This window comes from Dendropsophus ebraccatus, chromosome 5 (assembly GCF_027789765.1).
Source record: "Dendropsophus ebraccatus isolate aDenEbr1 chromosome 5, aDenEbr1.pat, whole genome shotgun sequence".
In the NCBI taxonomy this organism is placed as follows: Eukaryota; Metazoa; Chordata; class Amphibia; order Anura; family Hylidae; genus Dendropsophus; species Dendropsophus ebraccatus.
This window is the reverse complement of record NC_091458.1, coordinates 59,635,063-59,659,400: the sequence shown is the minus strand read 5'-3', so window position 1 is coordinate 59,659,400 and position 24,338 is coordinate 59,635,063. Positions and strand designations below refer to the sequence as shown.

General features: G+C 40.7%; 1 protein-coding gene across 1 annotated transcript in view; it reads left to right on the top strand.

The window, feature by feature from the left end:
• Positions 1–22,101, top strand: part of SLC4A8 (solute carrier family 4 member 8) — a 131,550-nt gene extending 109,449 nt beyond the window's left edge. Inside the window, exons 16-25 of the mRNA XM_069970297.1 lie at positions 1,638–1,799; positions 1,906–2,019; positions 2,285–2,446; positions 4,622–4,873; positions 6,414–6,482; positions 9,279–9,452; positions 10,620–10,757; positions 11,747–11,847; positions 12,087–12,185; positions 13,925–22,101. Coding sequence (XP_069826398.1) covers positions 1,638–1,799; positions 1,906–2,019; positions 2,285–2,446; positions 4,622–4,873; positions 6,414–6,482; positions 9,279–9,452; positions 10,620–10,757; positions 11,747–11,847; positions 12,087–12,185; positions 13,925–13,937 — 1,284 coding nt within the window. The 3' untranslated portion in view covers positions 13,938–22,101. The remainder of the gene's footprint in view (positions 1–1,637; positions 1,800–1,905; positions 2,020–2,284; positions 2,447–4,621; positions 4,874–6,413; positions 6,483–9,278; positions 9,453–10,619; positions 10,758–11,746; positions 11,848–12,086; positions 12,186–13,924) is intronic.
• Positions 22,102–24,338: the final 2,237 nt, after the last annotated feature.

Here is a 24,338-nt window from a genome sequence, read left to right as displayed (position 1 = left end):
TCCTGCTTCAAAGGGGTTGTCCAGTCTTGGAAAAACAAGTCCACCTTCTTCCAGAAACAGCTTCTCTCCTGTCCTCAGTTTGGGTGTGCTTTTGTAGGACAGTTCAATTGAGGTGAATGGAGCTGAATTTTAATACCGCATACAATCTGAGGTCAAGGGTGGAGCTGTTTTTGTAAGAAAGTAGCCGTACTTAAGTAGGCAGCACTTTGGCAAATGCTCAAAACTGAGTATCCATACCACCAGCAAGTTGAGAGTAATAGATCCTTTATTTATCCATCAATTGTTTCAGCTCTATCCAGAACCTTTTTTTTGTAAGGAGTATTAGGAGTAGTATACATAAAACACATACATAGTGTTACGCAAAGCTGAGCACCACTTACCATGTAACAAAAAGATTGCACCTTAAAAAATAATTTGGTCTTAGCATTCCTTCTCTCTTTTGAGAAAGACCTGGCTGCCCTATGACTCAGGGTTACAAAATGTTAATAGATGTGGGTGTCATTTTGCTTCTTTACACTGTGAATTTACAATTGTTCGTTATTTTTTTTTTATAAGACAACCCATAAAAATAATATAATAGAAAAGAATAGCACATGTAAAATGTTCGATGAGGACTGGTTTATCAATATGCTGGTGGTACCTTAAAGGACAACTCCGGCGGGACCTAAAAAAAAATAAAAAACAGACACACACAGTTTATACTCACCATCCCTCCGGTGACGATCGGCACTTGAATCTCCCGCCGCCCGCGACTCCGTCACCTCTGGCCGCCGTCTTCGGAACTCCCTCACTTCCGGGTTTGTGTGAAGTGAATGGGAGAGAAAAGGCTGCCGGTGCGCAGGCGCACCGGCAGCCTATTCATTGGCTGGAGCGCATCACATGGTTTCCAGCAAGCTCTGCCAATCAGGGCTGAGCAAGCTGGAAGCCATGTGATGCGGTCCAGCCAATAAAAAAAGGCTGCTGGTGCGCAAGTTCACCGGCAGGCTTTTCTCTCTCATTCACTTTACCTGAAGACGGCGAGGAGGATGAAGACCTGGCCCGCCCCCTGCTGTGACGACATCGTCACAAAATGGCGTCCGGGAGAAGAGGACGGGGTCGACCATAATCGGGTATGTATACTTTATTTAACTCCCGGGGGGGGGGGGGCGGCCGGGTCAGATAGGGGGGTATCGGCTTTAGACCGCTTATTTAGACAAATTACAAAGTGTTATAAATTTTTAATGTGTTGCACTTTAACCTAAAGTGAAGAGGTAGAGTCCTCTTACACTGACCTGATGGGGAGACCAGATAGTCTCGAAGCCTGTTGTCCCAATAAAGAGAAAGCCTTTGAAAGGATTGTTACTGTGTGCGGTGCTTCTGTGATCATTGAGTTTCATCTTTTCTCCCAGCACGATGGGAGGACCTACACAATATTAGATGGGTGGTTTTATTATTATGACTGATCAGTGTATATGAGTTTGTGTAAACTAGTGACCAAAGCCAGGATCAAATTTCACAAAGCAAAATTTCTCACTTGAAATTGATATATATATATATATATATATATATATATATATATATATATATATATATACACCTGTTGATGATCGTGTAAGGGAATGCTTTGTCAAAATGCACTTATATATTTTATTTTTAAGAATTGTAAACTGATGCACGGAGAGTTTGTGGGACCTGCCTGCGGACACCATGGGCCGTACACTCCAGATGTCCTCTTCTGGTCCTGCATCCTGTTTTTTACCACATTTGCACTGTCTGGCACATTGAAAACCTTTAAAACAAGTCGCTACTTTCCTACCAAGGTAAGATATGTGGAATCTGTGCTCGATTACACCCTGTAAAATACATTTTACACAAATATTATAAGAATATTATTCTAAAATGTTTAATGTGTATTTTGGTCCTCAGGTGCGATCAATGGTCAGTGACTTTGCAGTGTTCCTCACAATCCTGACCATGGTGATTCTGGATTATTTGATTGGAGTTCCCTCACCAAAGCTTCAAGTTCCAAACGAGTTTAAGGTAACTATGGAAGAAAATGACTTAAAAATAATAATGTTAATGTTTGACCTACAGTAGTTCCATTAGGATGTTAACAGTATAGAAGGTTGCCACGTCATTCTGTCTCGTAGAAAAGGGTCCACAACTTGTTACATTGATTGTTCAATCACATTTCATATGTACAACTCCCTGAAATGTAAAGAGTGGTGGTGTCTAACAATTAGAAACGTATTTATTGTTTTGTTCATTGTCTTTTTTTTTTTTTTTTTTTTTTTAATTATTAAAGCCAACCAGAGATGACAGAGGTTGGTTTGTAAACCCTATTGGACCAAACCCCTGGTGGACAGTGTTCCCTACAGTAATCCCTGCACTCTTATGCACCATTTTAATATTTATGGACCAGCAAATTACTGCTGTTATTATTAACAGGAAGGAACATAAACTTAAGGTGAGGCATGCTTTTTATAGATATTTTTAAATCTATAAATATATTATATTAAATCAATATTATATTATATCTATAAATATATTATCTCTCTCTCTCTAGATAGATAGATAGATAGATTATATATATATATATATATATATATATATATATATATATATATATATATCTAGAGAGAGAGAGTTTTGTCTTTTGTATGTAACTTGTGATTATAAAAACTCCTGTGGATGCATGCTGATGGCTAGCTACAGTGTTTAAATATGATTACAACCACATCTTTCATTTGAGAATTGTCCCCGCCAGTGGTGAGATTCAAGCCTTATTATTTACATGCAAATTAGATGCAAATCCAATGGAGCCATTCCCCTGGCTACAAGTGCTCTAATAAGTCCTGCCAATCTTCTTTCACAACAGCCTCTTTGCTACCTTGTAACCTCCCCTTCATCTTGACCAGCAGCCATTTGACTGACAGCTGCCTTCTCTAAACTGTATCTCAGTCGGATTTGCACGCTAGCACCAGCTGTATTCTCTATCTGTCCTCACAGTTCTATATCTGTATGTTCCTCTCTATACCTTCCTACACACTGATCCACAATATACATGAGGCTTTAAAATGATGCCCAGCCTATAAGAAGTCATTAATGTGCATAATATAGAGATAAACCACTTGTCAAGAAGGGAGGCATTCGTGCTGCGGCCTGGCAATGCCTCCTTGACACTTGTGCTGTGAGTATGGCATAGAGCTGACAGATTCCCTTTACAAAAATCAGCTAAATTCAAATATCCCATTTAAACACTATGTACCATGCATTTAAGATTGTTGCATACTGTTGTCTAATTCAGTGATTTTCAACCAGTGTGCCGCGACACATGGTCCGGTGTGCCGCGGGGAAAGTTCCCCAAACTATGGTGCCCCTGTGTTTTGTTCCCTGGCAATGCACAGCGATCAGTGGCGGATTATGTGAGCGGTTGCGTGGTGCGCTGCGACGGGCCGTGATGCACGCATCCAATCAACATGTGCGCTACGGCCCGCCGCAGCGCACCACGCTCCCGGTCTCCGCTGATTGGAGGAGCACATCCGGGCCCTACAGGCGGCCAGTAGGTGAGGCGGACAGCAGCGACGACCATCTTGGAGGAGGTGAGGAGGAAGGGGGGAGAGAAACCTGGGGATGGGGGAGAGAAACAGCGGAGAGAAGCAGGGGGGAGAGAGGTATGGGGGAGAGAAGCACAGGAGAGAAGCAGGGGGGAGAAGTATGGTGGAGAGAAGCACAGGAGAGAAGCAGGGGGGAGAAGTATGGTGGAGAGAAGCACAGGAGAGAAGCAAGGGGGAGAAGTATGGGGGAGAGAAGCACAGGAGAGAAGCATGGGTGAGATAAGCACAGGAGAGAAGCATGGGGGAGAGAAGCACAGGAGAGAAGCATGGGGGAGAGGAGCACAGGAGAGAAGCAGGGGGAGAAGTATGGTGGAGAGAAGCACAGGAGAGAAGCATGGGGGAGAGAAGCAGGGGGGAGAAGTATGGTGGAGAGAAGCATGGGGGAGAGAAGCACAGGAGAGAAGCAGGGGGGAGAAATATGGTGGAGAGAAGCACAGGAGAGAAGCACAGGAGAGAAGCAGGGGGGAGAAGTATGGTGGAGAGAAGCAGGGGGGAGAAGTATGGTGGAGAGAAGCACAGGAGAGAAGCAGGGGGGAGAAGTATGGGGGAGAAGTATGGTGGAGAGAAGCACAGGAGAGAAGCAGGGGGGAGAAGTATGGTGGAGAGAAGCAGGGGGGAGAAGTATGGTGGAGAGAAGCAGGGGGGAGAAGTATGGTGGAGAGAAGCACAGAAGAGAAGTAGGGGGGGGGAAGTATGGTGGAGAGAAGCACAGGGGGGAGAAGAAAACAGGCCCAGGTTTCACACTTGAGTGAGTATAAATACATTTAGAATCTATATTATTAACTAAATGTATAATATGTACTGTTTTAGTGTCATTTTGTGCCATTTTGGTTGGTGGTGTGCCCCGGGATTTTTTAAGTATAAAAAGTGTGCCGCGGCTCAAAAAAGGTTGAAAATCACTGGTCTAATTGACTGTAAATTAAGTAAGTTCCATTTCAGACCCAGCACAGTATAACTCCAAGCTATATAGAGTGACATTAATGTACTAGATATAGAATTACTAATACTATTTCCATCCTCTACAGAAAGGATGTGGCTACCACTTGGATCTGCTGATGGTGGGGTTGATGCTGGGAATCTGCTCTATCATGGGATTACCATGGTTTGTTGCTGCTACTGTCCTCTCCATTACCCATGTCAATAGTCTTAAATTGGAATCTGAATGTTCAGCTCCAGGAGAACAACCCAAGTTTCTTGGCATCAGAGAACAGAGAGTGACTGGCTTGATGATCTTTGTGCTGATGGGTTGCTCTGTGTTTATGACTACTGTGTTGAAGGTATGTACTGGAGTAGATCAATGTCTCCATGGACTTTTATATATTTATTCTTCTAGTGCCCGCATGGGTTTCCTCTTTGTTGCCTGATTTTTACCTGTAAGCTAAAACATATTGGGGGTTTATTAGTGGTTATGATGAATTCATCATGGTATAAATACAGTATGTATATAACAGTATAGGGCTGGGTTCACACTACGTATATTTCAGTCAGTATTGTGGTCCTCATATTGCAACAAAAACCAGGAGTGGATTAAAAACACAGAAAGGCTCTGTTCACACAATGTTGAAATTGAGTGGATGGCCACCATATAACAGTAAATAACGGCCATTATTTCAATATAACAACCGTTGTTTTAAAATAACAGCAAATATTTGCCATTAAATGGTGGCCATCCACTCAATTTCACCATTGTGTGAACAGAGCCTTTCTGTGTTTTCAATCCACTTCTGGTTTTGGTTGCAATATGAGGACCACAATACTGACTGAAATATACAATGTGTGAACCCAGCTTAAGGCTGCGTTCACACCGCGCCTCATTTATCCTGATTTACGCTAGCCCACAGGTGTAAATCATGATCCAAATCTACACCTAAGTACGCCTAAGTTAAGACTAACATGCATGTGCGCCGGTCTTCATAAGCCCCCCCCCCACGTGTACAGTATGTTAATATTGGGAGAGATGTATAGCCTGATTTAGTGATCTAAAATTGTATGCACCAGTAAACTACCTACAGTTAACTCAACAGTCAGAATCCGCATTGAATATAGTAGTAATATGGTGTCCTGTTTTTACCTTTTATCTATACAATAATTGAATAATTCCTCTTGCGTTACAGCCCAGCTTAGTTTAGTCTTTGTATAAGCTGGCATCTAGCCTACTGTATATCGGAGAAATAGAATTAAAACAATTAACATAGGGTAGTTGTGTGGACCACTCCCTGAATGTCACTGACCTACATAGACAGGTGTGTTTCCAAACTATAGGTTCTCACACCATGCATATGGAAGATGTGTGCTGTATAAATTATACAGTATTTGTGAACGAGTGTTCATGATTCTTATGTACCATAGTATGGTACGGTCACCATAGACGGATAATTCTGACTATACACATGGCATGATAGAAATGGTGACATCATTTTAAGGTGAACAGCTGCTAACTAAAATAGCTTTTCTGATCTTTTATTTTTTTTCCGATGGTAACAACCCCGTCAGTATGGCACTATGTGAAGAAGGGCTTGGGTTGTCCTGGGGAAAAGCACCAATTTTTGTGCCATTTTAAGGGGTCTCTGCCCTGAACTGCCCACTATTAGCCATTGCAAATGGCTGCTATATGTAACTTAGCCGAGCAATGTATTAGATGGTCACTGGGTTATTTGTATTGTTTGGTGGTCACAAGGAAAGTAAATGTCCTGATGAAACACTACCCCACAGCAACATTTTAGGGTTAACAGATGTAATTTTTTTTCTAAATATCTGCTTATTGGTGATATCTAATTATTTCATACAAGTTTATATCTACTATGTGTCTTCTTTCAGTTTATACCAATGCCAGTACTGTACGGAGTGTTCCTGTATATGGGTGTCTCTTCATTAAGAGGCATTCAGGTAAATATGCTCTGTTTATTACTAGAAAAAATAAGTATTTTGAGCATTTAGAGCAGATGTTCCTTTGCGTAACAGCCATATTAGTACAACAACATATTAGTACATGGGGGGTCAGAAAATATTGGGCCAAGGGGTGAGTGGAATAGCATAAAATGATACAAAACTCTGCTGCTTGGGTATTTCCATCAATAGATATCTCTGACCCCAGGATCACCTTAGAAGGATTCACTGTAATGCAATTCATCATGATGACTTACTTAGAAAATAGTTGTTTTTAATATTCGAGGATGGGCATTAATGTCTAATGAATATGCAAGAGCCATGCTAATACAGAGCTTCATGAAAAGGCCGAGGTCGGCAGAGGGTACACTGTGAATCTCTTTTTAGAGGTATCAGTTTTAATAATTAACCCAGCTGGCATTTCTGCCAGCTCTCCTTAATGTGCCTCATGCCGCTGTATCCTGCCAGGCTGCACGCCAGCTCACATACATTAGTGCAATACACAGAACGTCAGGTCACTGAAACTCAAGAGGCAGCACATTCTGTCTTCAATGGAGGAAAGACAGATTATGTCTGTCGCAGCTCAGTAAGATTGGCACACCATTATTCTCCTCTTGTGGCTAAATGTTCCCAGGTGCCTGAGTAATTGCTCATGGGAAGTCTCCGGTAAGATACATTATATTCTATCTATCAGTGGCAGATGCTCTGTACTTCCATGGCTGCCAGGGTGACCAGTGCCGAGTGGTGTGTCAGCGCAGCTAATTGCAGTCGGTTCATGGTTAGGCAACATTATTTATGTAACTGCTTTGTTAGAAACGTCTTAAAGGGGGAGTCTTGGCTTTAGTAAAACAATAGTATTTTTTGTCTTATAAGTTAAAAAAACTTTTCATTATACTTTTTGCATCAGTTCCTTGTGCTCGTCAAGATGTCTGCTTGATATTTTAAAAAGAACTTTCATTGTTCACTAACCGGGTATAAAAGTCTGTCCAGGACATGTTATGAACACAGGTGTCCATTTTCAAAAACATGTACCGTCACTTTAAAACTTTAAAACTGTATTCTATTGCCTTCCATTCTGTTTTCATTTCCTTCCATTGGATGCAGTGAACTTTGTAAAAAAAAAAAAAAAAAAAAGTGTCATGGAAGCATCAGGACAGCCCCCCCCCCCCCTTTAGAAGCCCTTAGAAGACATTAACTCTGATAACTGTAATGTATTTGTCTATCACATGACCAGGGCATAATATTTTTAATATTTTATTATATATTGTATAAAAATCCAATGAACATGTTAGAATATCTAGCATAGACAAGTGGAGATGGTGTGAAAATAGGCATGACAACCAGGAGAATGGCCTCCAAAGTTATAAAACCAGACACTGCATAGGAGAGACATCAAGAAAACTGCATCCAAATATAAGAATGAGCATATATACACCAATCAGCCATAATAATGAAACCACTGAGAGGCAAAGGGAGTAAGGCCACGGTCTCATTACAATTGTGCCCTCTTATGGCATGTATACATCAGCAAACTGTGAAAATAGAATATTAATGTATATGTACATAAAGAGACATGGGCCCCATGGACTTTAGTGACACAAACGTAGTAAGTTTGTGACTACATCTCGGTCATTTCCCATTTGTATGATGTGTGTTTTGACTTGGTGTCAAAAAGTGCAGTGCACCACACTTTAAAGTGAATGTACCATCAGGTACATTCACTTTAACATAACCCACAGATAGATTGGCGCTGGGAATTTTTTGAACAGCGGCCTGGTTCCCGTGTATGGCGCCATTCTATCCACGGGTACCGACCAGGGGCTGAAGCACTGGAGGCGGGCTGGGCTGCCCCCAGGGGGAGGAATCCCCCGCCCCTCTATAACACGGCTCCATTGATTCTGACGGTCAATAGAGTCATAGAGGAGCGTGGGGATTCCTCCCAATGGGCGGCGGCCCGGCCCGCCTCCAGTGCTTCAGCCTTGGCCCGATACCCGTGGATAGAACGGCGCCGTACACCGGAACCAGGCCGTGGTTCAAAAAATGGACTGCCGCACTGATCTATCCGTGGGTCATGTTAAAGGGAATCTACCTGATGGTACATTCGCTTAAGGTCTGAGCCTGAATACGAATATGTTTAAAAATTACCTGAACATAGTCACTAGCTGAGTACTTTCATGCCAATAAAGAGAACCAACCACCTCTCTGAGGGAGAGTGAGTTTGCCTTCAAAGCCATATGAGGCAATCTCTGAAGGGTGGCAGTTTCAAAATCTTCATCTTTTGTCCCGATACCGAGTAAGTAGGCATGGGGCGGATCAGCAGCTTCATGTAGTCACACTGCCTCCACCCCCTTCCCAGCCACTCATGTTTCATTGGCAACCTTGAGCGCTGGGCTTTCCATTTATTCCATAATATGTCCGCAAGTCTACTGACCATTAACAATGGTATCTTAGTCCGTAAGACCTCCCGTCAGACACAAACCCGGGACCATATTAAAGACACATAAATGCGCCTGCATTATGCTGATTTGAATCCATCTATATACTACAAGAAAACACAAATGGTAAAAATAGGTATCTTGCAATCATTCTGAGCAAGAAATCATTTTAGATTAAAAAAATATTCTATTCCAGTGATCAAAGCTAAAATATGCACTAGAACAGCTGCTGAATCCGAGGAAAATATGTTTATACTACTAAGACTGACATACAATTAACATAATCTTAAGCCAATAGAAACTAATTTGTCTCTGTAGAGAACGGTTCATGTCTGATTTTTTTTTTATTTTCTATTTGCAGTTCTTTGACCGTCTCCTTCTGTTTGCAATGCCAGCCAAACACCAACCTGACTTCATCTACCTGCGGCACGTTCCTCTGCGCAAAGTCCATCTTTTCACTATAATCCAGCTCACTTGTCTGGTTCTGCTTTGGGTTATTAAGGCCTCTCCAGCTGCAATTGTGTTTCCTATGATGGTAAAATATGTCTATTGATATTTTGGATCTCAGACATGGTGCAAGGGGCAAACACATCATGGTGTCCTAGATTTTTTTCATGCCATATTGGGTTGAGCACTCAGAAGAACTTGAAGTAGTGGCTTGTCTGTGGTATTATCTGGAGGAGCAAACACATGAAATCACGCCCTAACACCTTGCAAGCTCTGTAACTTTCAGCTTTACTGGGGTTTCTTCATTTTTTCAGTGAAAAACATTAAAGGAGCTGTCCTGGACAAAATGTTGGACAGGCTGCCCACAGATTAGACTATCGATAGTTGATCGGTAGGGTGCCGACACCACCGTTTAACTATTGATAGTCTATGCTGTATGTAGGCTATTAATTTTTTTACATCCTGGAAAACCTTTTTAAATTACAGGTGTTGCCACATATGTGCTTTTTACTTTTTCCCTAGAAAGAGAAGCAGAAGCAAGTTGTCAGTCCCTCATGTTTGATCAGTAACAGTTAGTGGGTAAATGTGGCCGAATTCTGCGTTGGAATCCGACCTGCCTCAGTGTGACACTGCTTCTCTATAGGAGGCATGTGAACCCTCCTATAGAGAAGCCATGTCACACTAGAATTACTAGCAGAGCGAGCAGTGATGGCAATCGCCTCTTGCTGTGCAGAGATAGTGTCAGGTAGCTTTTCCCTGGGTGCTGTAAATAAGATTATACAGTACATGGGGGAATGGGGGAAAGCAGACCTGTTTTTGTCTCTGGATAATTAAATTTCACTTAGAAGTTAAGATGCAGTAATGTTGCAGCTCCAAAGAGTTGAATGACAACTTTAAGTCAATGTAGATCTGTCTCTACATTGACATCAGGTTTCTGTCTGGCGACATGAATAGCCCTGTATTTTGTGCTCTTCTTACTGTCAAAGTACAAAAAAACCTGAACAGAACCAAAGCCCTGACGATTGATTGAGCAACATAAAGGTTTCCCATAAAATGTTGATATGATAAATGAGCATTAGGTGTGAGAGTTCTGGTGTTGTCAAACCTGTAGTGATAATGACATGTTGTGCAATATACATATGACACCCTCTGCACCTAGAAGATATCATGTACATAATTATAAGATGGGATTTTAATAATTCTTGCCTTACACTCCCACTTATGGTAATGCTAGTTACTTATTTGCCTGTGATAGGTCCTGGCTCTGGTGTTTGTACGCAAAGTGATGGATTTCTGTTTCACAAGTCGGGAACTGAGCTGGCTGGACGACCTGATGCCGGAGAGTAAGAAGAAGAAGCTGGAAGATGCAAAGAATAAAGCCAAGGAAATTGAGGTAAGGGATGGAGACAGCTGTGTACCATTCTACTCTGCAAATAAGAATACAAGGCTGGTTCATCCATTGTGAGAACTAAATCTTGTAAGAGAAAAATGCATTATACCTCAATATAACTTCATGCAATATATATGGCCAACTGACAATGTGATTTTCAATCCAGGTGAGTACCAGTATGCAGCATTTTATACTGCATCCTTTAGGTTACTGTATTGGCTGCTATAAGCAATATTGCATGACTGACTAGAGAATTTTTATGACAAGAGTTTAGCACAATGTGTGCCCAAATTGGTGTTAAGGTAGGGTTTGTAGCTGGGTCTATTGGTTTTATTTGGGATCGCTGTCTGTCTGTTTGGATATCTTAGCTTGAAATGTGTCTTGTGTGTAACACAACATATGGATTATGAAGATGCTGTTTTTAAACTTTCTTCAATAAAGAATGCATTTTATTCACCACTGAAGCTTAATGTTATGATTTAATGTTGGTGGACATTTATTATCAGGCTTAAATGCCTTTCTATGTTGCAGATGGCCTCGATGCTTGTAAATATATTTGAAACGATGGTTATGCGAATATTTTATCTGCATCAGGTCCCTCCTAAATTCTCAGCCTCAGCACTGCAGGGACAATTTTAATGCAGGACTAAGTAAATGCTCCCCCTTGTCTTTAAAAACCTGCATTACCCATTGCTACCACTAGATGTCACTACATTACAATACAAGCTGTAAAGAGCCTTGTAGTTTTTGTTATTTTACTATTTCAAATACTGCTATGAAAGCTATGTAGGATTTGTTTGCAGAGTCTGATACACTTACTAAGTGTTTTATATCACTATTTCTATTTTTTTTCCTTTGTCTTGTCCCAGATGTTTTTGGATGGAATATATGTAATAGCTTTGCCTTAGTTGTATTATTGATACTTACTGAATGTATTTCATAATTAATCCTATGCAAAAATGTTGCACCTAACAATTGGAAACCTTTTGTAGGAGGCAGAAAAGATGCTCCAGGCTTCAGATGAGAAAGGAGTACAGCTTCCCTTAGAAAGCAGGAAATTACTAGGCAGCCCTGGGAGAAACAATAATTCAAGGTAAGCCTACTTACAATTATGTATAGATAGTATACACAGTATATCATGCATTTTCTGGATTTATTCTTTTATTTGTTCTTTATGATTCATCGGGTGGGGAGCTAAACTGTGCTAGCTTTATAAAGTCATGATGGGAGGGTCAGGTAACAGGTCCCATTCCTGGAAGGGTAAACGTTAAACATATTGTTGAAGTCCCCTTTGCATGTATTCTAATGGCGTTATGTTCTCTGTTTTTTCAGATGCGATCCTTCTGATATCAATATTTCTGATGAAATGCCTAAAACAACTGTGTGGAAAGCACTCAGCATGAACAATGAAAGCTCAAAAAAGGGTAGAAGGTGAGATAAACCCTTCCTCTCATTGCCTTTAAATACCATCCAACATCCTGGACAATTTTGAATTTGGCCGGACTGGATGCAGGAGACATTATAGAAAAGTCCTCTGAGAGCCCTCTGGCAAAATTGCAGGGCTCCTCAAAATAAAATGATCATATGGAGTGACTCTTTTTGGACCCCTGTGACCCTTGTTTCACTGCACAAAAAACACAATGTAAATAGATGCACTGTGAACAAAACATAAACGTAATTGCTTGCAATATTTTATTTTGTGCTTTGCCAACAATAAAATATATTTCAAGAAAAAAAAAGTTTTGATCGGTCAGGGTCTGGGTGTTTGGTTCCCTGCTGATTGTTAATTAGAGCCAGGAGAAGCCCTTAGCTGTGGGCTTCTCTCCCCGTCTTGCTGCGGTCTATAAGACACGTCAAAAGTTTTTTTTTTTATTATTTATAAATAACAGTGGCAATTTATTCTTATATTATGTAATGGCATAAAAAGGACAATACTTATCATTTTTTCAGGGTGCAGTCTGACTTTGTGATGTTGGGGAAGTCAGACACGTCAGTACCTTGTGTGGTGCCTACTAGCCTTATCTATGTGAAATATGGTACTAAATAGCCACTCTCCTGATGAATGGTAGCAGTTCCAATGATTGTTATCAGTAAGGGCCCTATTTGACGGAACGATTATCAGCCATATTCGGCCGATATCAGCCGTTATGGCTGATAATCGTCCCGTGGAATAGAAGGCAACGATCAACCGACATTGTTAATGTCGGATGATCTTTGCAGTCGTTTGTGTTTCAAACATGTTGAAAAACAAGTGACTGTGATAGCGATTTGCTGTTGTCGCTCTGCGGAACAGGAGCGGCGGCAGCAGACCGCCACTATCCTCTATGGGCTTCCCGAACGATCTAGCAATCACCTGGGCAGCCCCCTCGCAGCTGCCCGCGGCCCCTCCCACACTCACCCGCTTGCTGCTGCTGCGTGTAATAGCGGTGGCAGCGAGCGGGGAAAGAGGAGCAAACGAGCGCTGACAGCGCTCGTTTGCTCCTCACTGTCGGCCCGTGGAATAGGGCCTTAAGTTGTTCCTGTGCAACCTCTCACAAGTAGCATTGTGGCCTGTCTACATCCAGCTGGGGATTGGGAAATTTCACCTGCTCTTCTTTTAGTATGTATAGCTATTTCCTTTGTAATAAAGGAAGCCTGTGAGTCCTGCTTCCTCCACCCAAACACGTTTACTGTATGAGACTGTATACAGAGGTAGCTTTCAGTCACTATGTGTGGGTGGAGAAGCAGGACTACCAAGCTCCGCTTCTCCTCCTCCTGACACATCCATTTTAAGCACATTTTATACTGCTGTATTGCAGATATATTAAATAAAAAATTTGAGTGGTTTCCCTTCATATTTACCAAAAATAGTGTTGTGTATGTCAGGACGAGTGTTGCGCAAACCTGTAAAAATGTTCAGGTTTGGCAATGTTATCCGAACCCAAACACTCAGCGTTTGATTCCCCGCGGCTGCAGAAGCTGGATGCCACCCTTGGGCTGCCAGGAAAACATGGATACAACCATAGGCTATAGGCTGTATTCATGGTTTTCAGGACTCCCTAGTGCAGCATTGAACAGCAGCTGCAGGGAATGAAACGCCAAACCTGAAAATTTTTACAGGTTCTCTCAACACTAGTCGTGATCACACTGATTTCTGCTACTTATGACTATCTTGTCTCGTTTTCTTGCAGCTTTTTTAAATAGGCGTCTTGGCATATGAAGGACAGCGCGATGACTCAGGGAAAGGCCAAGACCCAAGTGTGGCATACAGTCTTTGAATGGAGTTTCCCGTATTTACTTCACACGAAGGATCCATGTTAAAGCCATCAGAATTTTTTTCGTATATAAATATATAATTTTTCTATTTCATTTTCAGTGTGTGCTTTAACAAGCTGGTATCATCCAGTGCCATGGGTGCACATAGAAAAGTCTCCACCACAGCAAAGTAGAACTGGGACTTTACATGGATTCAGTGAAAGCTTGTCAAGAAAGATTCTGAGAATCTCACAATATCCCCTTACCCCAGTGCGGGGTACATTCAGACTGCATATTACCAGTTCTAGTGTTTGTCATTACTGTATACTCCTAGTACAGTATATGAGTATAGTGTAGGCTTTTGTTAAACGTCCAGTAGGAAAAAAATCTATTTGGAGAGGGTTATTGGCTGGTCATCTTACAAAATACAGGTTCACAACATCCAGACTGCTGACAGAGGCCTGAGCTTGGTCTGTGTACTCTGCTATTTTATAAGATGGGTTATAATCAATCTGCGTTTTTAACGCAAGGTGCGTTTTTTTAATTTGGATGTCTAGAATTTCCTTCCCTTTCTTCATATGGATCTAGCCTGATGCCAGAGCACTGTGTAGATAAACCAGTATTGAATTTATCATTTAGCATGTTGTGCCATGATTTCACAATATTACCTGTGGTTTTACATAGGGCTGCAGATGAACCTACTATATACCAGCCAACATTTTATTCTTCATTGTACTATAAGAGGTTAGGGCTTACAAAAAGAGAGAGAAATATCTGTGCAGTTTTAAAGGCATTGTTGGGGGTTTAAAATGCCCCACTATTTTGATTTAAAGAATGCTACTACAGTTTCTTAGCATTCTAACATTACAGATTTTTTGAAATGACATCTGAACCTAAAGGTAACTTTAACCTTTGTGACCAATTTTATTGCTCCAATGAACCTAAAGTAAAAATGATGAGAATAATTCTACTGAATGTAGGGAATCATACACAGTCTTGTGTGCATCACCGCTCACTACAATACTGTACCTAGATGAGTAGGGAATAATACACAGTCCTGTGTGCATTACCACTCACCGCAGTACTGTACCTAGATGAGTAGGGAATCATACACAGTCCTGTGTGCATTACCGCTCACTACAATACTGTACCTAGATGAGTAGGGAATAATACACAGTCCTGTGTGCATTACCACTCACCGCAGTACTGTATCTAGCTGAGTAGGGAATAATACACAGTCCTGTGTGCATTACCACTCACTGCAGTACTGTACCTAGATGAGTAGGGAATAATACACAGTCCTGTGTGCATTACCACTCACCGCAGTACTGTACCTAGATGAGTAGGGAATCATACACAGTCCTGTGTGCATTACCACTCACCGCAGTACTGTATCTAGATGAGTAGGGAATAATACACAGTCCTGTGTGCATCACCGCTCACTACAGTACTGTACCTAGATGAGTAGGGAATAATACACAGTCCTGTGTGCATCACCGCTCACTACAGTACTGTACCTAGAGGAGTAGGGAACAATACACAGTCCTGTGTGTATCACCGCTCACTACAGTACTGTACCTAGAGGAGTAGGGAGTTTTATTTGACACTACAGTGGGGGGAAAAAAAATGTGGTTTCAAAAGTAACCATAGCCTTTCAGTTTGACTATAAACTGCTTTTATTTTAGCTGGTGTAGAAAATAATTTATTTTGGCCTTATTGGAAAGTAATTTCCCTTCTGTGTCTCCTCCTTTTATTTAGCATATTTAATGACATGGCAATAAGAGTGCAAAGACCAATGATATTTTTGTTGTACTCCTCTTCATGAAGATTTTTTTTTAGTATTTTATGTTCCTTTATCCTTACTAAGCATTCTAGGCATGTGACATGGGTTTCCTGTAAATATATATCCTATTACCAGCATCAGCTGTGAGATTCTAGACAGAGATGAATATATATAATCGACTATTATTTGTCACATGCTCTTGATGTTGTCTATGGCACATGCTTATGTGAATATCTGTGCATCTGTAGACCTTGTATAAATTGGGCATCTGGCATAGTGTATCGCTGTGGGTGAGTTTTAACCTAAAGTTGTATAGAACAATGTGGCAGATGTTTAGCACTCACACAAGATGTTGTGATTACAATTTCAGTGAAATCTAGAAACCTTTCATTTTTATATTTATTAAAAATTTCCTTGATTTTCACTGTATTTTTCTGTATGCAATAAGAGTTTATATATCTTTGTAAAAATTGTTTCAAGCAAGTTCAGGTGATCAGAGCGGTACAGATAAACTGGTACTGCTGCCTTCATATGCTATCACAATATTACGTTTTAGAGCATCATTAATAACACACACAACAATGTCCTATTATAATTTAATTAAATTATTACTAGCCAAAAACCACAATGGCACTCCTCCCCCCCCCCCCCACCGATTGTATGCCTGATCCCCCCCAGCGATGAGTCCCAGAAATAAATCTTGACACGCAACGTAGTACAGTAACAGAATGTAAAACCAACAAATAATTTCAATACTGAGAGGCTATTATGAGCTCTGTTTATAGAACGTCATCACAAATTGTATCTGGTAAGCTGCTAGCACTTAAAGGGGTTGTCCAGACTTGAAAAACATGGCCTCCTTCTTCCAGAAACAGCACCTCTCTTGTCCTCTGTTTGGATTTGGTTTTGCCAATTTGTTCTATTAAAGTGATTGGAGCTGAATTGCAATACAACACACAACCTGAGGACAGGGGTGGTGCTATTTTTGTAAGAAAGTAGCTGTGCTTTTTCCAATCCTGGATAACACTTTTAACTCTTTAGTTCATTACACTTGCACTTGTTCCATTTGCACATGTTTTGGTAAATATCCGTGTAATTTTATTACTACATTTATTTTGTGACTGTTTATTACTGTTTATATTTTTAGTTGATGTTCCAAGTAAAATAAGGTGACGTTGCTGTATCTTCACATTGGTAAAAACCTGTGTGTTTCACTATTTAATATGTATTCATTGACAACATAAACCTCCCAACACCACCGTTTTCTGTGGGACTGTAGAAATAGCAGAAAACAGCATGCAGAGATACGGAATCCACTAATAAAGCACTTAAATTCTGCAGTGTTAAAGTAGACAGAGCCTCGTAGTTGCCGTTTGGCACTCACAGAGCTGAACAGACCGCTTCACAATTAATTTCAAATAGTATCCTTAGAACTTATCCTTAGAGTTTTGAATCTGAGCACCATCCATTTTTTGTGTACCCGCTCCGACTTCTGTTTTAAGTCTGTTGCGTGTGTACACATGGCCTCAAAGTGCATAAAAATGAATATCAATACTCACCAAACATGTTGGGTGCACCAGTACTCCCAAACATAAAAGTTCAGGTTTTTCAGAGTTTGAACTTACTCTTTAGGCCCAAGAATACATTACGAAGTCCTAAAGAAATCACAGAAATTGGAGTGACTAATAAAGTAGCACCAGCAATTTCCTTATAATTGCAGTTATCCTACTAGACTTTTGACAACCTTGTCCACTTTAAAATGCATTAAAACATACATTTGCACCTAAAACTCACTTTAAGTATAAATTAATGTACAAAGTAAAAATAAAACAAAGTTTAAATGAAAAGTTTATAGATATTCAGTACCACAATGATCTACGTTAACAAAAGCTTGTGCTGTCAAAAAAAGTTAATACATAAGCAATGCAGAATGTGCTAAAAACAGAATGTGCTAAAAACATACATTACATGGCAACCAGCCACTATGCTACCAAAATACATTTTTTGAGAGTGCACAGCTTGTCATGTATAAAAATAAAACTTAATAAATTATGCATACATTGACCGTCACACATCTTTGCATCAGTGTCATTTCATATTTGCAACTGAAATGCGTAGAAACATTATGAAAATTAACTCTGCAAAAAGAGTGGGCTTACAATACAGTTTGCATTTATTTTATAGGTAGCCACTACCTGCATAGAGTTTGCTTGGTCTGGGGTTTCTGTGCACAACTCAATGAGTATGTCATGCAGGCTAGAAGAACAGTAAGTCAGGATCGCCTTTTGCATTGCTTGCTTACTGGTTAAAAACTAGCTGACCTGCAGTGTACAGTACAACAGGAGTAGAGACTGTTTTCATGGACCTTACCCTAGCACAAGGCAAAGCAAAAATTATGCAAATAAGCACAGACGCCTGTCATAGGCTGATGTCTTTGCTACTTTCAAATCATGCCACACTGATAGTTAATAGTTTTGTTTCAGATGTAGTGCACAAATTGTAAAGTTGATGGTGGCTACATCTGTAAAAGTCAGAATTCTATGAAAATTATTTATGCAGGAGATGGCATAAATATAGTCACTAGTGGTGTTCATCAGACTTGCCAAACTGGGAGTCCTGGAAAACATGGATACGACCATAGGCTGTATCCATATTTTCCTTGCACCCTTAGGGGGACATCCAACTTCTGCAGCCGTCGGGAGTCAAATGCCAAGCGTTGGGGTTCGAAGAATGTTGCCGAACCGACTTTGGCAAGTCTGCTCAACACTAGTCCCTAGTTGACCACATTTGGGCATTAAAAGAGAATAAAGCCATGCCAGTATGATCATGTACACATTGGCTTCCCATAGGACAAGATTAGCCTAAGGGCAAACTGTGCTGTAAATGAGCCGGATGTCATAAATGTGTGTTAAAGAAATTCTAAGGCCACATTCCGGCACCAACCAATTTTCCATGCATTTTAATTTGAATATTATATAGGTTTTTTTATCCCCCTATTCAAACTCCAACCCTAATCAATAATTGTTAATGGCCAAACATAATGTGAATATTTATATGTGTTGTACGAGTGCAACTTATTAGTTGCCATGATGCTGGTAAATTTGTTGGCCATGGAGTCACAGTCTAATAAGGTGCAAAAGCATACATTCTCACTTAAAAATAGCAAGCATGCACACTAATAAAAGGGGAGGGGGGCCTAACAAGGACAAAAGTCTAAGTAATCCTGCCCTTCTTCCTCAGGGGTTATTGATAATAGTATGTGCTAGACATCCTTGGTTTAGTGTGTCCTGATTACACACTTTTTTTACATCTCTGAGATGTGCCAAGCTATAGTTTGTATGACAATTAAGTTAGGCAGATAGGTATGGCCTTAAAGGGGTTGTCTGGGGAGCTGAAGATGGCTGAAGCCTTCTCCTCCCGGCAAATTGCTTCCTTCCTGCCTGCATTCCGCTCATCCGGCTTTGAAGTCCACTCCTCTCCTGTCCCGGTGCAGGGAAAAGCTGGATCCAGTCCTGGGAAGCCTCTCACAGTTTCCTAGGACTAGATCCATCTTTTTTCCAGCACTCAGGGAGGAGCGACGCGGAGCAGCCCAAAGCCTGATGAGCAGAATCTTGATAGGAACGAAGCGCTTTGCTTCATTCCTACTGTAGATTCGCTCATGTCTAAACGTAATCATCTCTTGCATGTGAAACCATGCTTGCATTTGGTGTCCTATAGCTGCTTGATGTCTCCACAAGGATGCACAAATCATGCACCTATTAGACACTGCGTATGGTCGTGGTTTTGCCTGCACAGGGTGTTGGCAGTGTTACCTGCCCCTCCATGTCTTCTACGACATAATTTTGGGACATGGTATCACTGAAAGTAATCACCAGGGAGCAGAAGGCTTCAGCCGTCTTTTGCTCCCTTGACACCCCCTTTCATTTAAATGGAGTAAACATCAGGTAATTGGCGTGATTATACAGTCAGGGAGACCGCATGTTCAACATTGAGGGACGTGTATCCCTAATATACACCCCTTGGCTGTATAATCGCACCCATCACCTGATATTTAGTCCTATTATAAAAGATTAGGTTGACGCCCATCTGACAATTAACTGAAGCTCACTTATCCCAGGAATGGGAAGACAAATAAAAAAATGTGAAAAGGTGTGTAATTGCTTTACGCCTAAACCTACATAAAATCATTGCTAAATCCCCCTCCTAATGTGTAAGTGATTATGTATTTTAGTTTGAGCTTACCAAAATAAATTACAGTTTTTTTTTTGCTCTTTCCGTTCCCTTATTTTAATAGCAGGTGCCTGATGGTCAGTAATGCTTTCATACATTTCCATATATCCAGTCCTTTATCTACATTCTCGGTACTATTCATATAACTGTGAGCTGTGTTCTCATATCATACACTTAGAACTTTCTTAAAGGTTATAGGTTGATTGAAAATGGATGAACATGTCATTGATTGACATTTTTTTGGGCAATCAGACCACAGAGATTATAGGATGATGAACTATGAGGAACCTTGCCTCTCCCTTGATGGCTGCCCCCTTGGCTTTACCAGTTCAGTTTCATTAAACACTGAATTGCCTCCACACATCTTTTATAAGCTATCGCTACACAATATTTCCTGAGCTGAGCTCTTTGACGTAAACTACAGGCACTATGCCTACCAAAGCCACCATCCAATAGAAAGCCTTCTTGCTCAAATCTACAGTAGACATCCACATCAAGGCAGGTCTTTGTCCCTCTTCCCCACAAGATTACCTCTTCACTTGAGCAGGTTGGTGGTCCCTTAATAAGGAAGGAATACAAATACGGTGCTGGCACAATGAACATTTCTTCCTTAACAGCTAGTAGAAATATATAGATTATTTTGTTTTAGAGATACTGAAATATATTTATTTTGTTTTAAAGAATGTAGAAACAATTCTTGTGAGTGATGTAAAAAGCGATGTGTTTTTTTATTTTAATTCTTATTTTCCCATGAGTTTTTGGTAAGACGCAGATATGTACTTTTTATCCATTCTTCTCCAAACACTGTCTTTTCATAGTTGAACAACCAGGTTACATTAGGAGGCATCATATATTACAATTACCTTTGGTCATGGTTACCAGTGATTTCTATTCTAGTAGTTAGACCTTTGCACAATGGCCTGGTCCAGCTTATTGGCCATTGTAGAGTAGGTTGGACTTCCATATGTTTATGTAGAGATTAGCATCTGGTCTACTCTTATCTCTTCCATTGATGTTTTCTCAATTTGCTCCACACCATTAACTTCTACAACAGCTGAAAGATCACCATAGATCCTTCTAAAAGATGTCTCTAGAAAACCTCACCCTACATTGGATTGTTGACTAAAAATAGATGTTCTTCAAGTTCTTCTACACAATCAAACACCTTGTCTGAACCTGGTTGCTCTTCTGTTTTAGTCATTCTTAGAAAGTGATTATGGTTGTTTGTTCCACTGTCTAAGTTTTGTCAGTCTTGGGTATATTTGTTGTTTTCCTTGAGTAAAAGAAAAAAAAAATAAACTGTATGTAATGTACCATCTGTTGGTTTAAGAGACAAATCCTTAACACAATATTCCAGTGATTTTGATGTGTATGAGTATTGCAGTAGTTGTCTCCGTTTCTGCAGAGCAAAATACCAATAAAATAATATGCTATACTTGTTTTCTATGTGTGTGACAATCAGAAATGTCAGTTCACTCCATGCAGGTTGAAGGCTACCAGCAAAGCACATAGGCAATGGTTGTGTATATACTGGACACACTTTGAAGTAATTGTATAATACAGTACAGTAGACTGTCTCTAATTTATTGTTCTATGTATTGTTCTTGGTGAAATGATGACACAGAATTGTCTACAAGAATTAATCATTTCAGCTAATAAAAAAATTGCATTCTGTATGTGGATTAAGTGGTCAGTTTTGCAAATTTCAGTAGAATTGTGGGGAAAAAAAGGAAATTATTCTGTGGCACTGATTCGTTTTAATACTTATTTGATGGAGGTGTGACAATAGCAACAACCTGACCGCACATTATCATCAAAATATATAGGTATTACTCACAATGAGAAGTCAATCTGGACATCGGTATTGTGCCAACTGAGCACTAAATTACAAGAAATTCATCTATTCCCTTCGTCGGGGGTTGGGTGACACCACAATGATGACTTCCTTCGGTTTGTCATGTGGTAGCCCAAATGATGATTTGTATATACAATTGTTAGGGATTTGTCTCTTTAACGCTACTCGCATACACTGTGTACTTAAGTTGAGGGTACATATTATAAAATTATTGGCAAAGTTTAATAAAGAGACAAAACTTGAAAGTGTGTGTTTTTGTTTGTTATCTACTACTTGGATTTATCAGTAGAGAGTAGAGCTGCTACTGCTGGATGGGACACAAAGCCTGACAGAAATGCAAATGCAACTTATACAATTGTAGAAATGTTTCTACTGCAAAAGGAGAAACTCCAAAGCCAGATGTAGAACAATATGTTAAAATATAAAGAAGCAAAATCAGTGGCCCCTATGGCTCCACTGCAACACAATGCTCTATTGTAAGCTCCAGCAGCGCTGTCCAAGAATCATAGTCACTCCACTAGGTATAACACAACAGAATCATGGTGGTGCTCACTAGAAGGTCCAAGGCCCTGGTCAAGATAAAGCATTTCTGTGTACAAGTGAAACTGCACTAAGGGGTTCTTATCCATGATTATGGTGTTATAATAAATGCCAGTAATACATCAGCAGAGAATTACGGTCATTGTGCTCATGCATGCATCGTTGGTGCAATAATCTCCCTGTGCTTCTGTATTATGGCAGCAACTTGCCAGGGGCAATGCAGGTGCAATTTTTGATTTCATAGCTGAAGTAGTTCTCTGATCTTAGGTGCTACAGTTACTCCATATAACTGCAGAAGTTTGTATGGTTACTGTGTAAAGACTATATACACACATAGGCAGTCCGTCTGTGACTTTATAAGTAGTCATTTGGACACCTCATGACCATGGTGGGTGTGAAAGCTTCACAGGGATGATGTTCCTATGTATGTTGTTTTCTCATTTCAGTACTATACAGAGATTGTGACCTTGGGCAGCTGCTTTACACATTACCAGCACTGAGGCTCCTGTACACATTGCCTTTTTTCACCTTAATTGAGGGCCGCCTCTTTACCCTTTTCTTGGGTAGGTAAGTGGGTTATCTAGCGAAAATATTTTTTTTTTCAAATCAACTGGTGTCAGAAAATTATATAGTTTTTTCATTTACTTCATTACTATTAAAAAATCTCAAGTCTTCCCATACTTACTAGCTGCTGTATGTCATGCAGGAAATGTTTTATTTTCAGTCTGACAGTGTTCTCTTCTGACATCTCTGGCCGAGACAGGAACTGTCCACAGCAGGAGATCTTTTCTATGAGGATTTGCTAATCATCTTTACAGTTCCTGTCTCGGCCAGAGATGTCAGCAGAGAGCACCGTGTCAGATTGAAAATGAAACATTTCCTGCATGACATACAGCAGCTAATAAGTATGGGAAGACTTGAGATTTTTTTTAATAAAAGTAAATTACAAATCTATATAACTTTCTGACACCAGTTGATTTGAAAGAAAAAGATTTTCGCTGGATAACCCCTTTAAGTAGGTACATCACTCCAGTAGGTGGACAGTTCCCCCCAGTGTGTAGTTTCCCCAATAGGTAGGTATCCCCATTGAGTATTTTAAGTGGGTCCTTCTAGTAGTTAGTTTCTGCATTATAGGTCCCTAAGTTGGTAACTTCATGCAGTAAATAGGTGCCCCAGTATGTAGTTTCCCTAATATATAGGTGCCTCAGTAGGTAAATTACCCAGTATATATGTGCCCCAGTAGGTAGTTTTCCCGTTTATACGTGCCCCCTGCAGGTAGGACCCCCAATATGTAGATGCCCCTGTTCGTAGTTGCCCTCAGTGGGTATGACCTCCTGTATATTGGTGCCCCCTGAAGGTGGGATGTCTTGTATATAAATGTCCTGTATCTAGGACACCCAGGATATAGTTGCCCTTTGTATGGCTCTCCTGCAATCACTGGCATTTTTTCCAAGTTCCAAGGAAAGAGGCTGAGCAGGTCTCTTCCGCTGGGATGCACAGATGCATAATGTGTGTCCCAGAGTAAGAGACGCTTCAAGACTCTAGAATTCTGGCCTAGAAGAAGGAGTGACAGTGCACAGAGCTAATGGCTTTTTGCTCCTGCAAGCCTTGCAAGAGGGTGCAGCTTTTATGGCTATGTTCACACAACCGTTCCAGCCATTCCATGTCTCTGAAAAGATCATCCCGGCTTGGATGATCTTTAGGGCCGCAGAGTTCTGATGCGGGCCCATCTGTCTGTGCCCGCATCAGAACTCCCCACTGGACACTATGGAGCGAGCGGCAGGAGCCGCTCGCTCTATAGAGTGCACTGACAGGGTTTTCTGCAGCCGCTATTCACTGAATAGCAGCCACAGAAAACTGACATATAAGTTTTCTACGGCGCTGCGAGACATCCCGTCTATACTATGCGTATACGCTCCAGCCGGGATCCCATAGAAGGCAA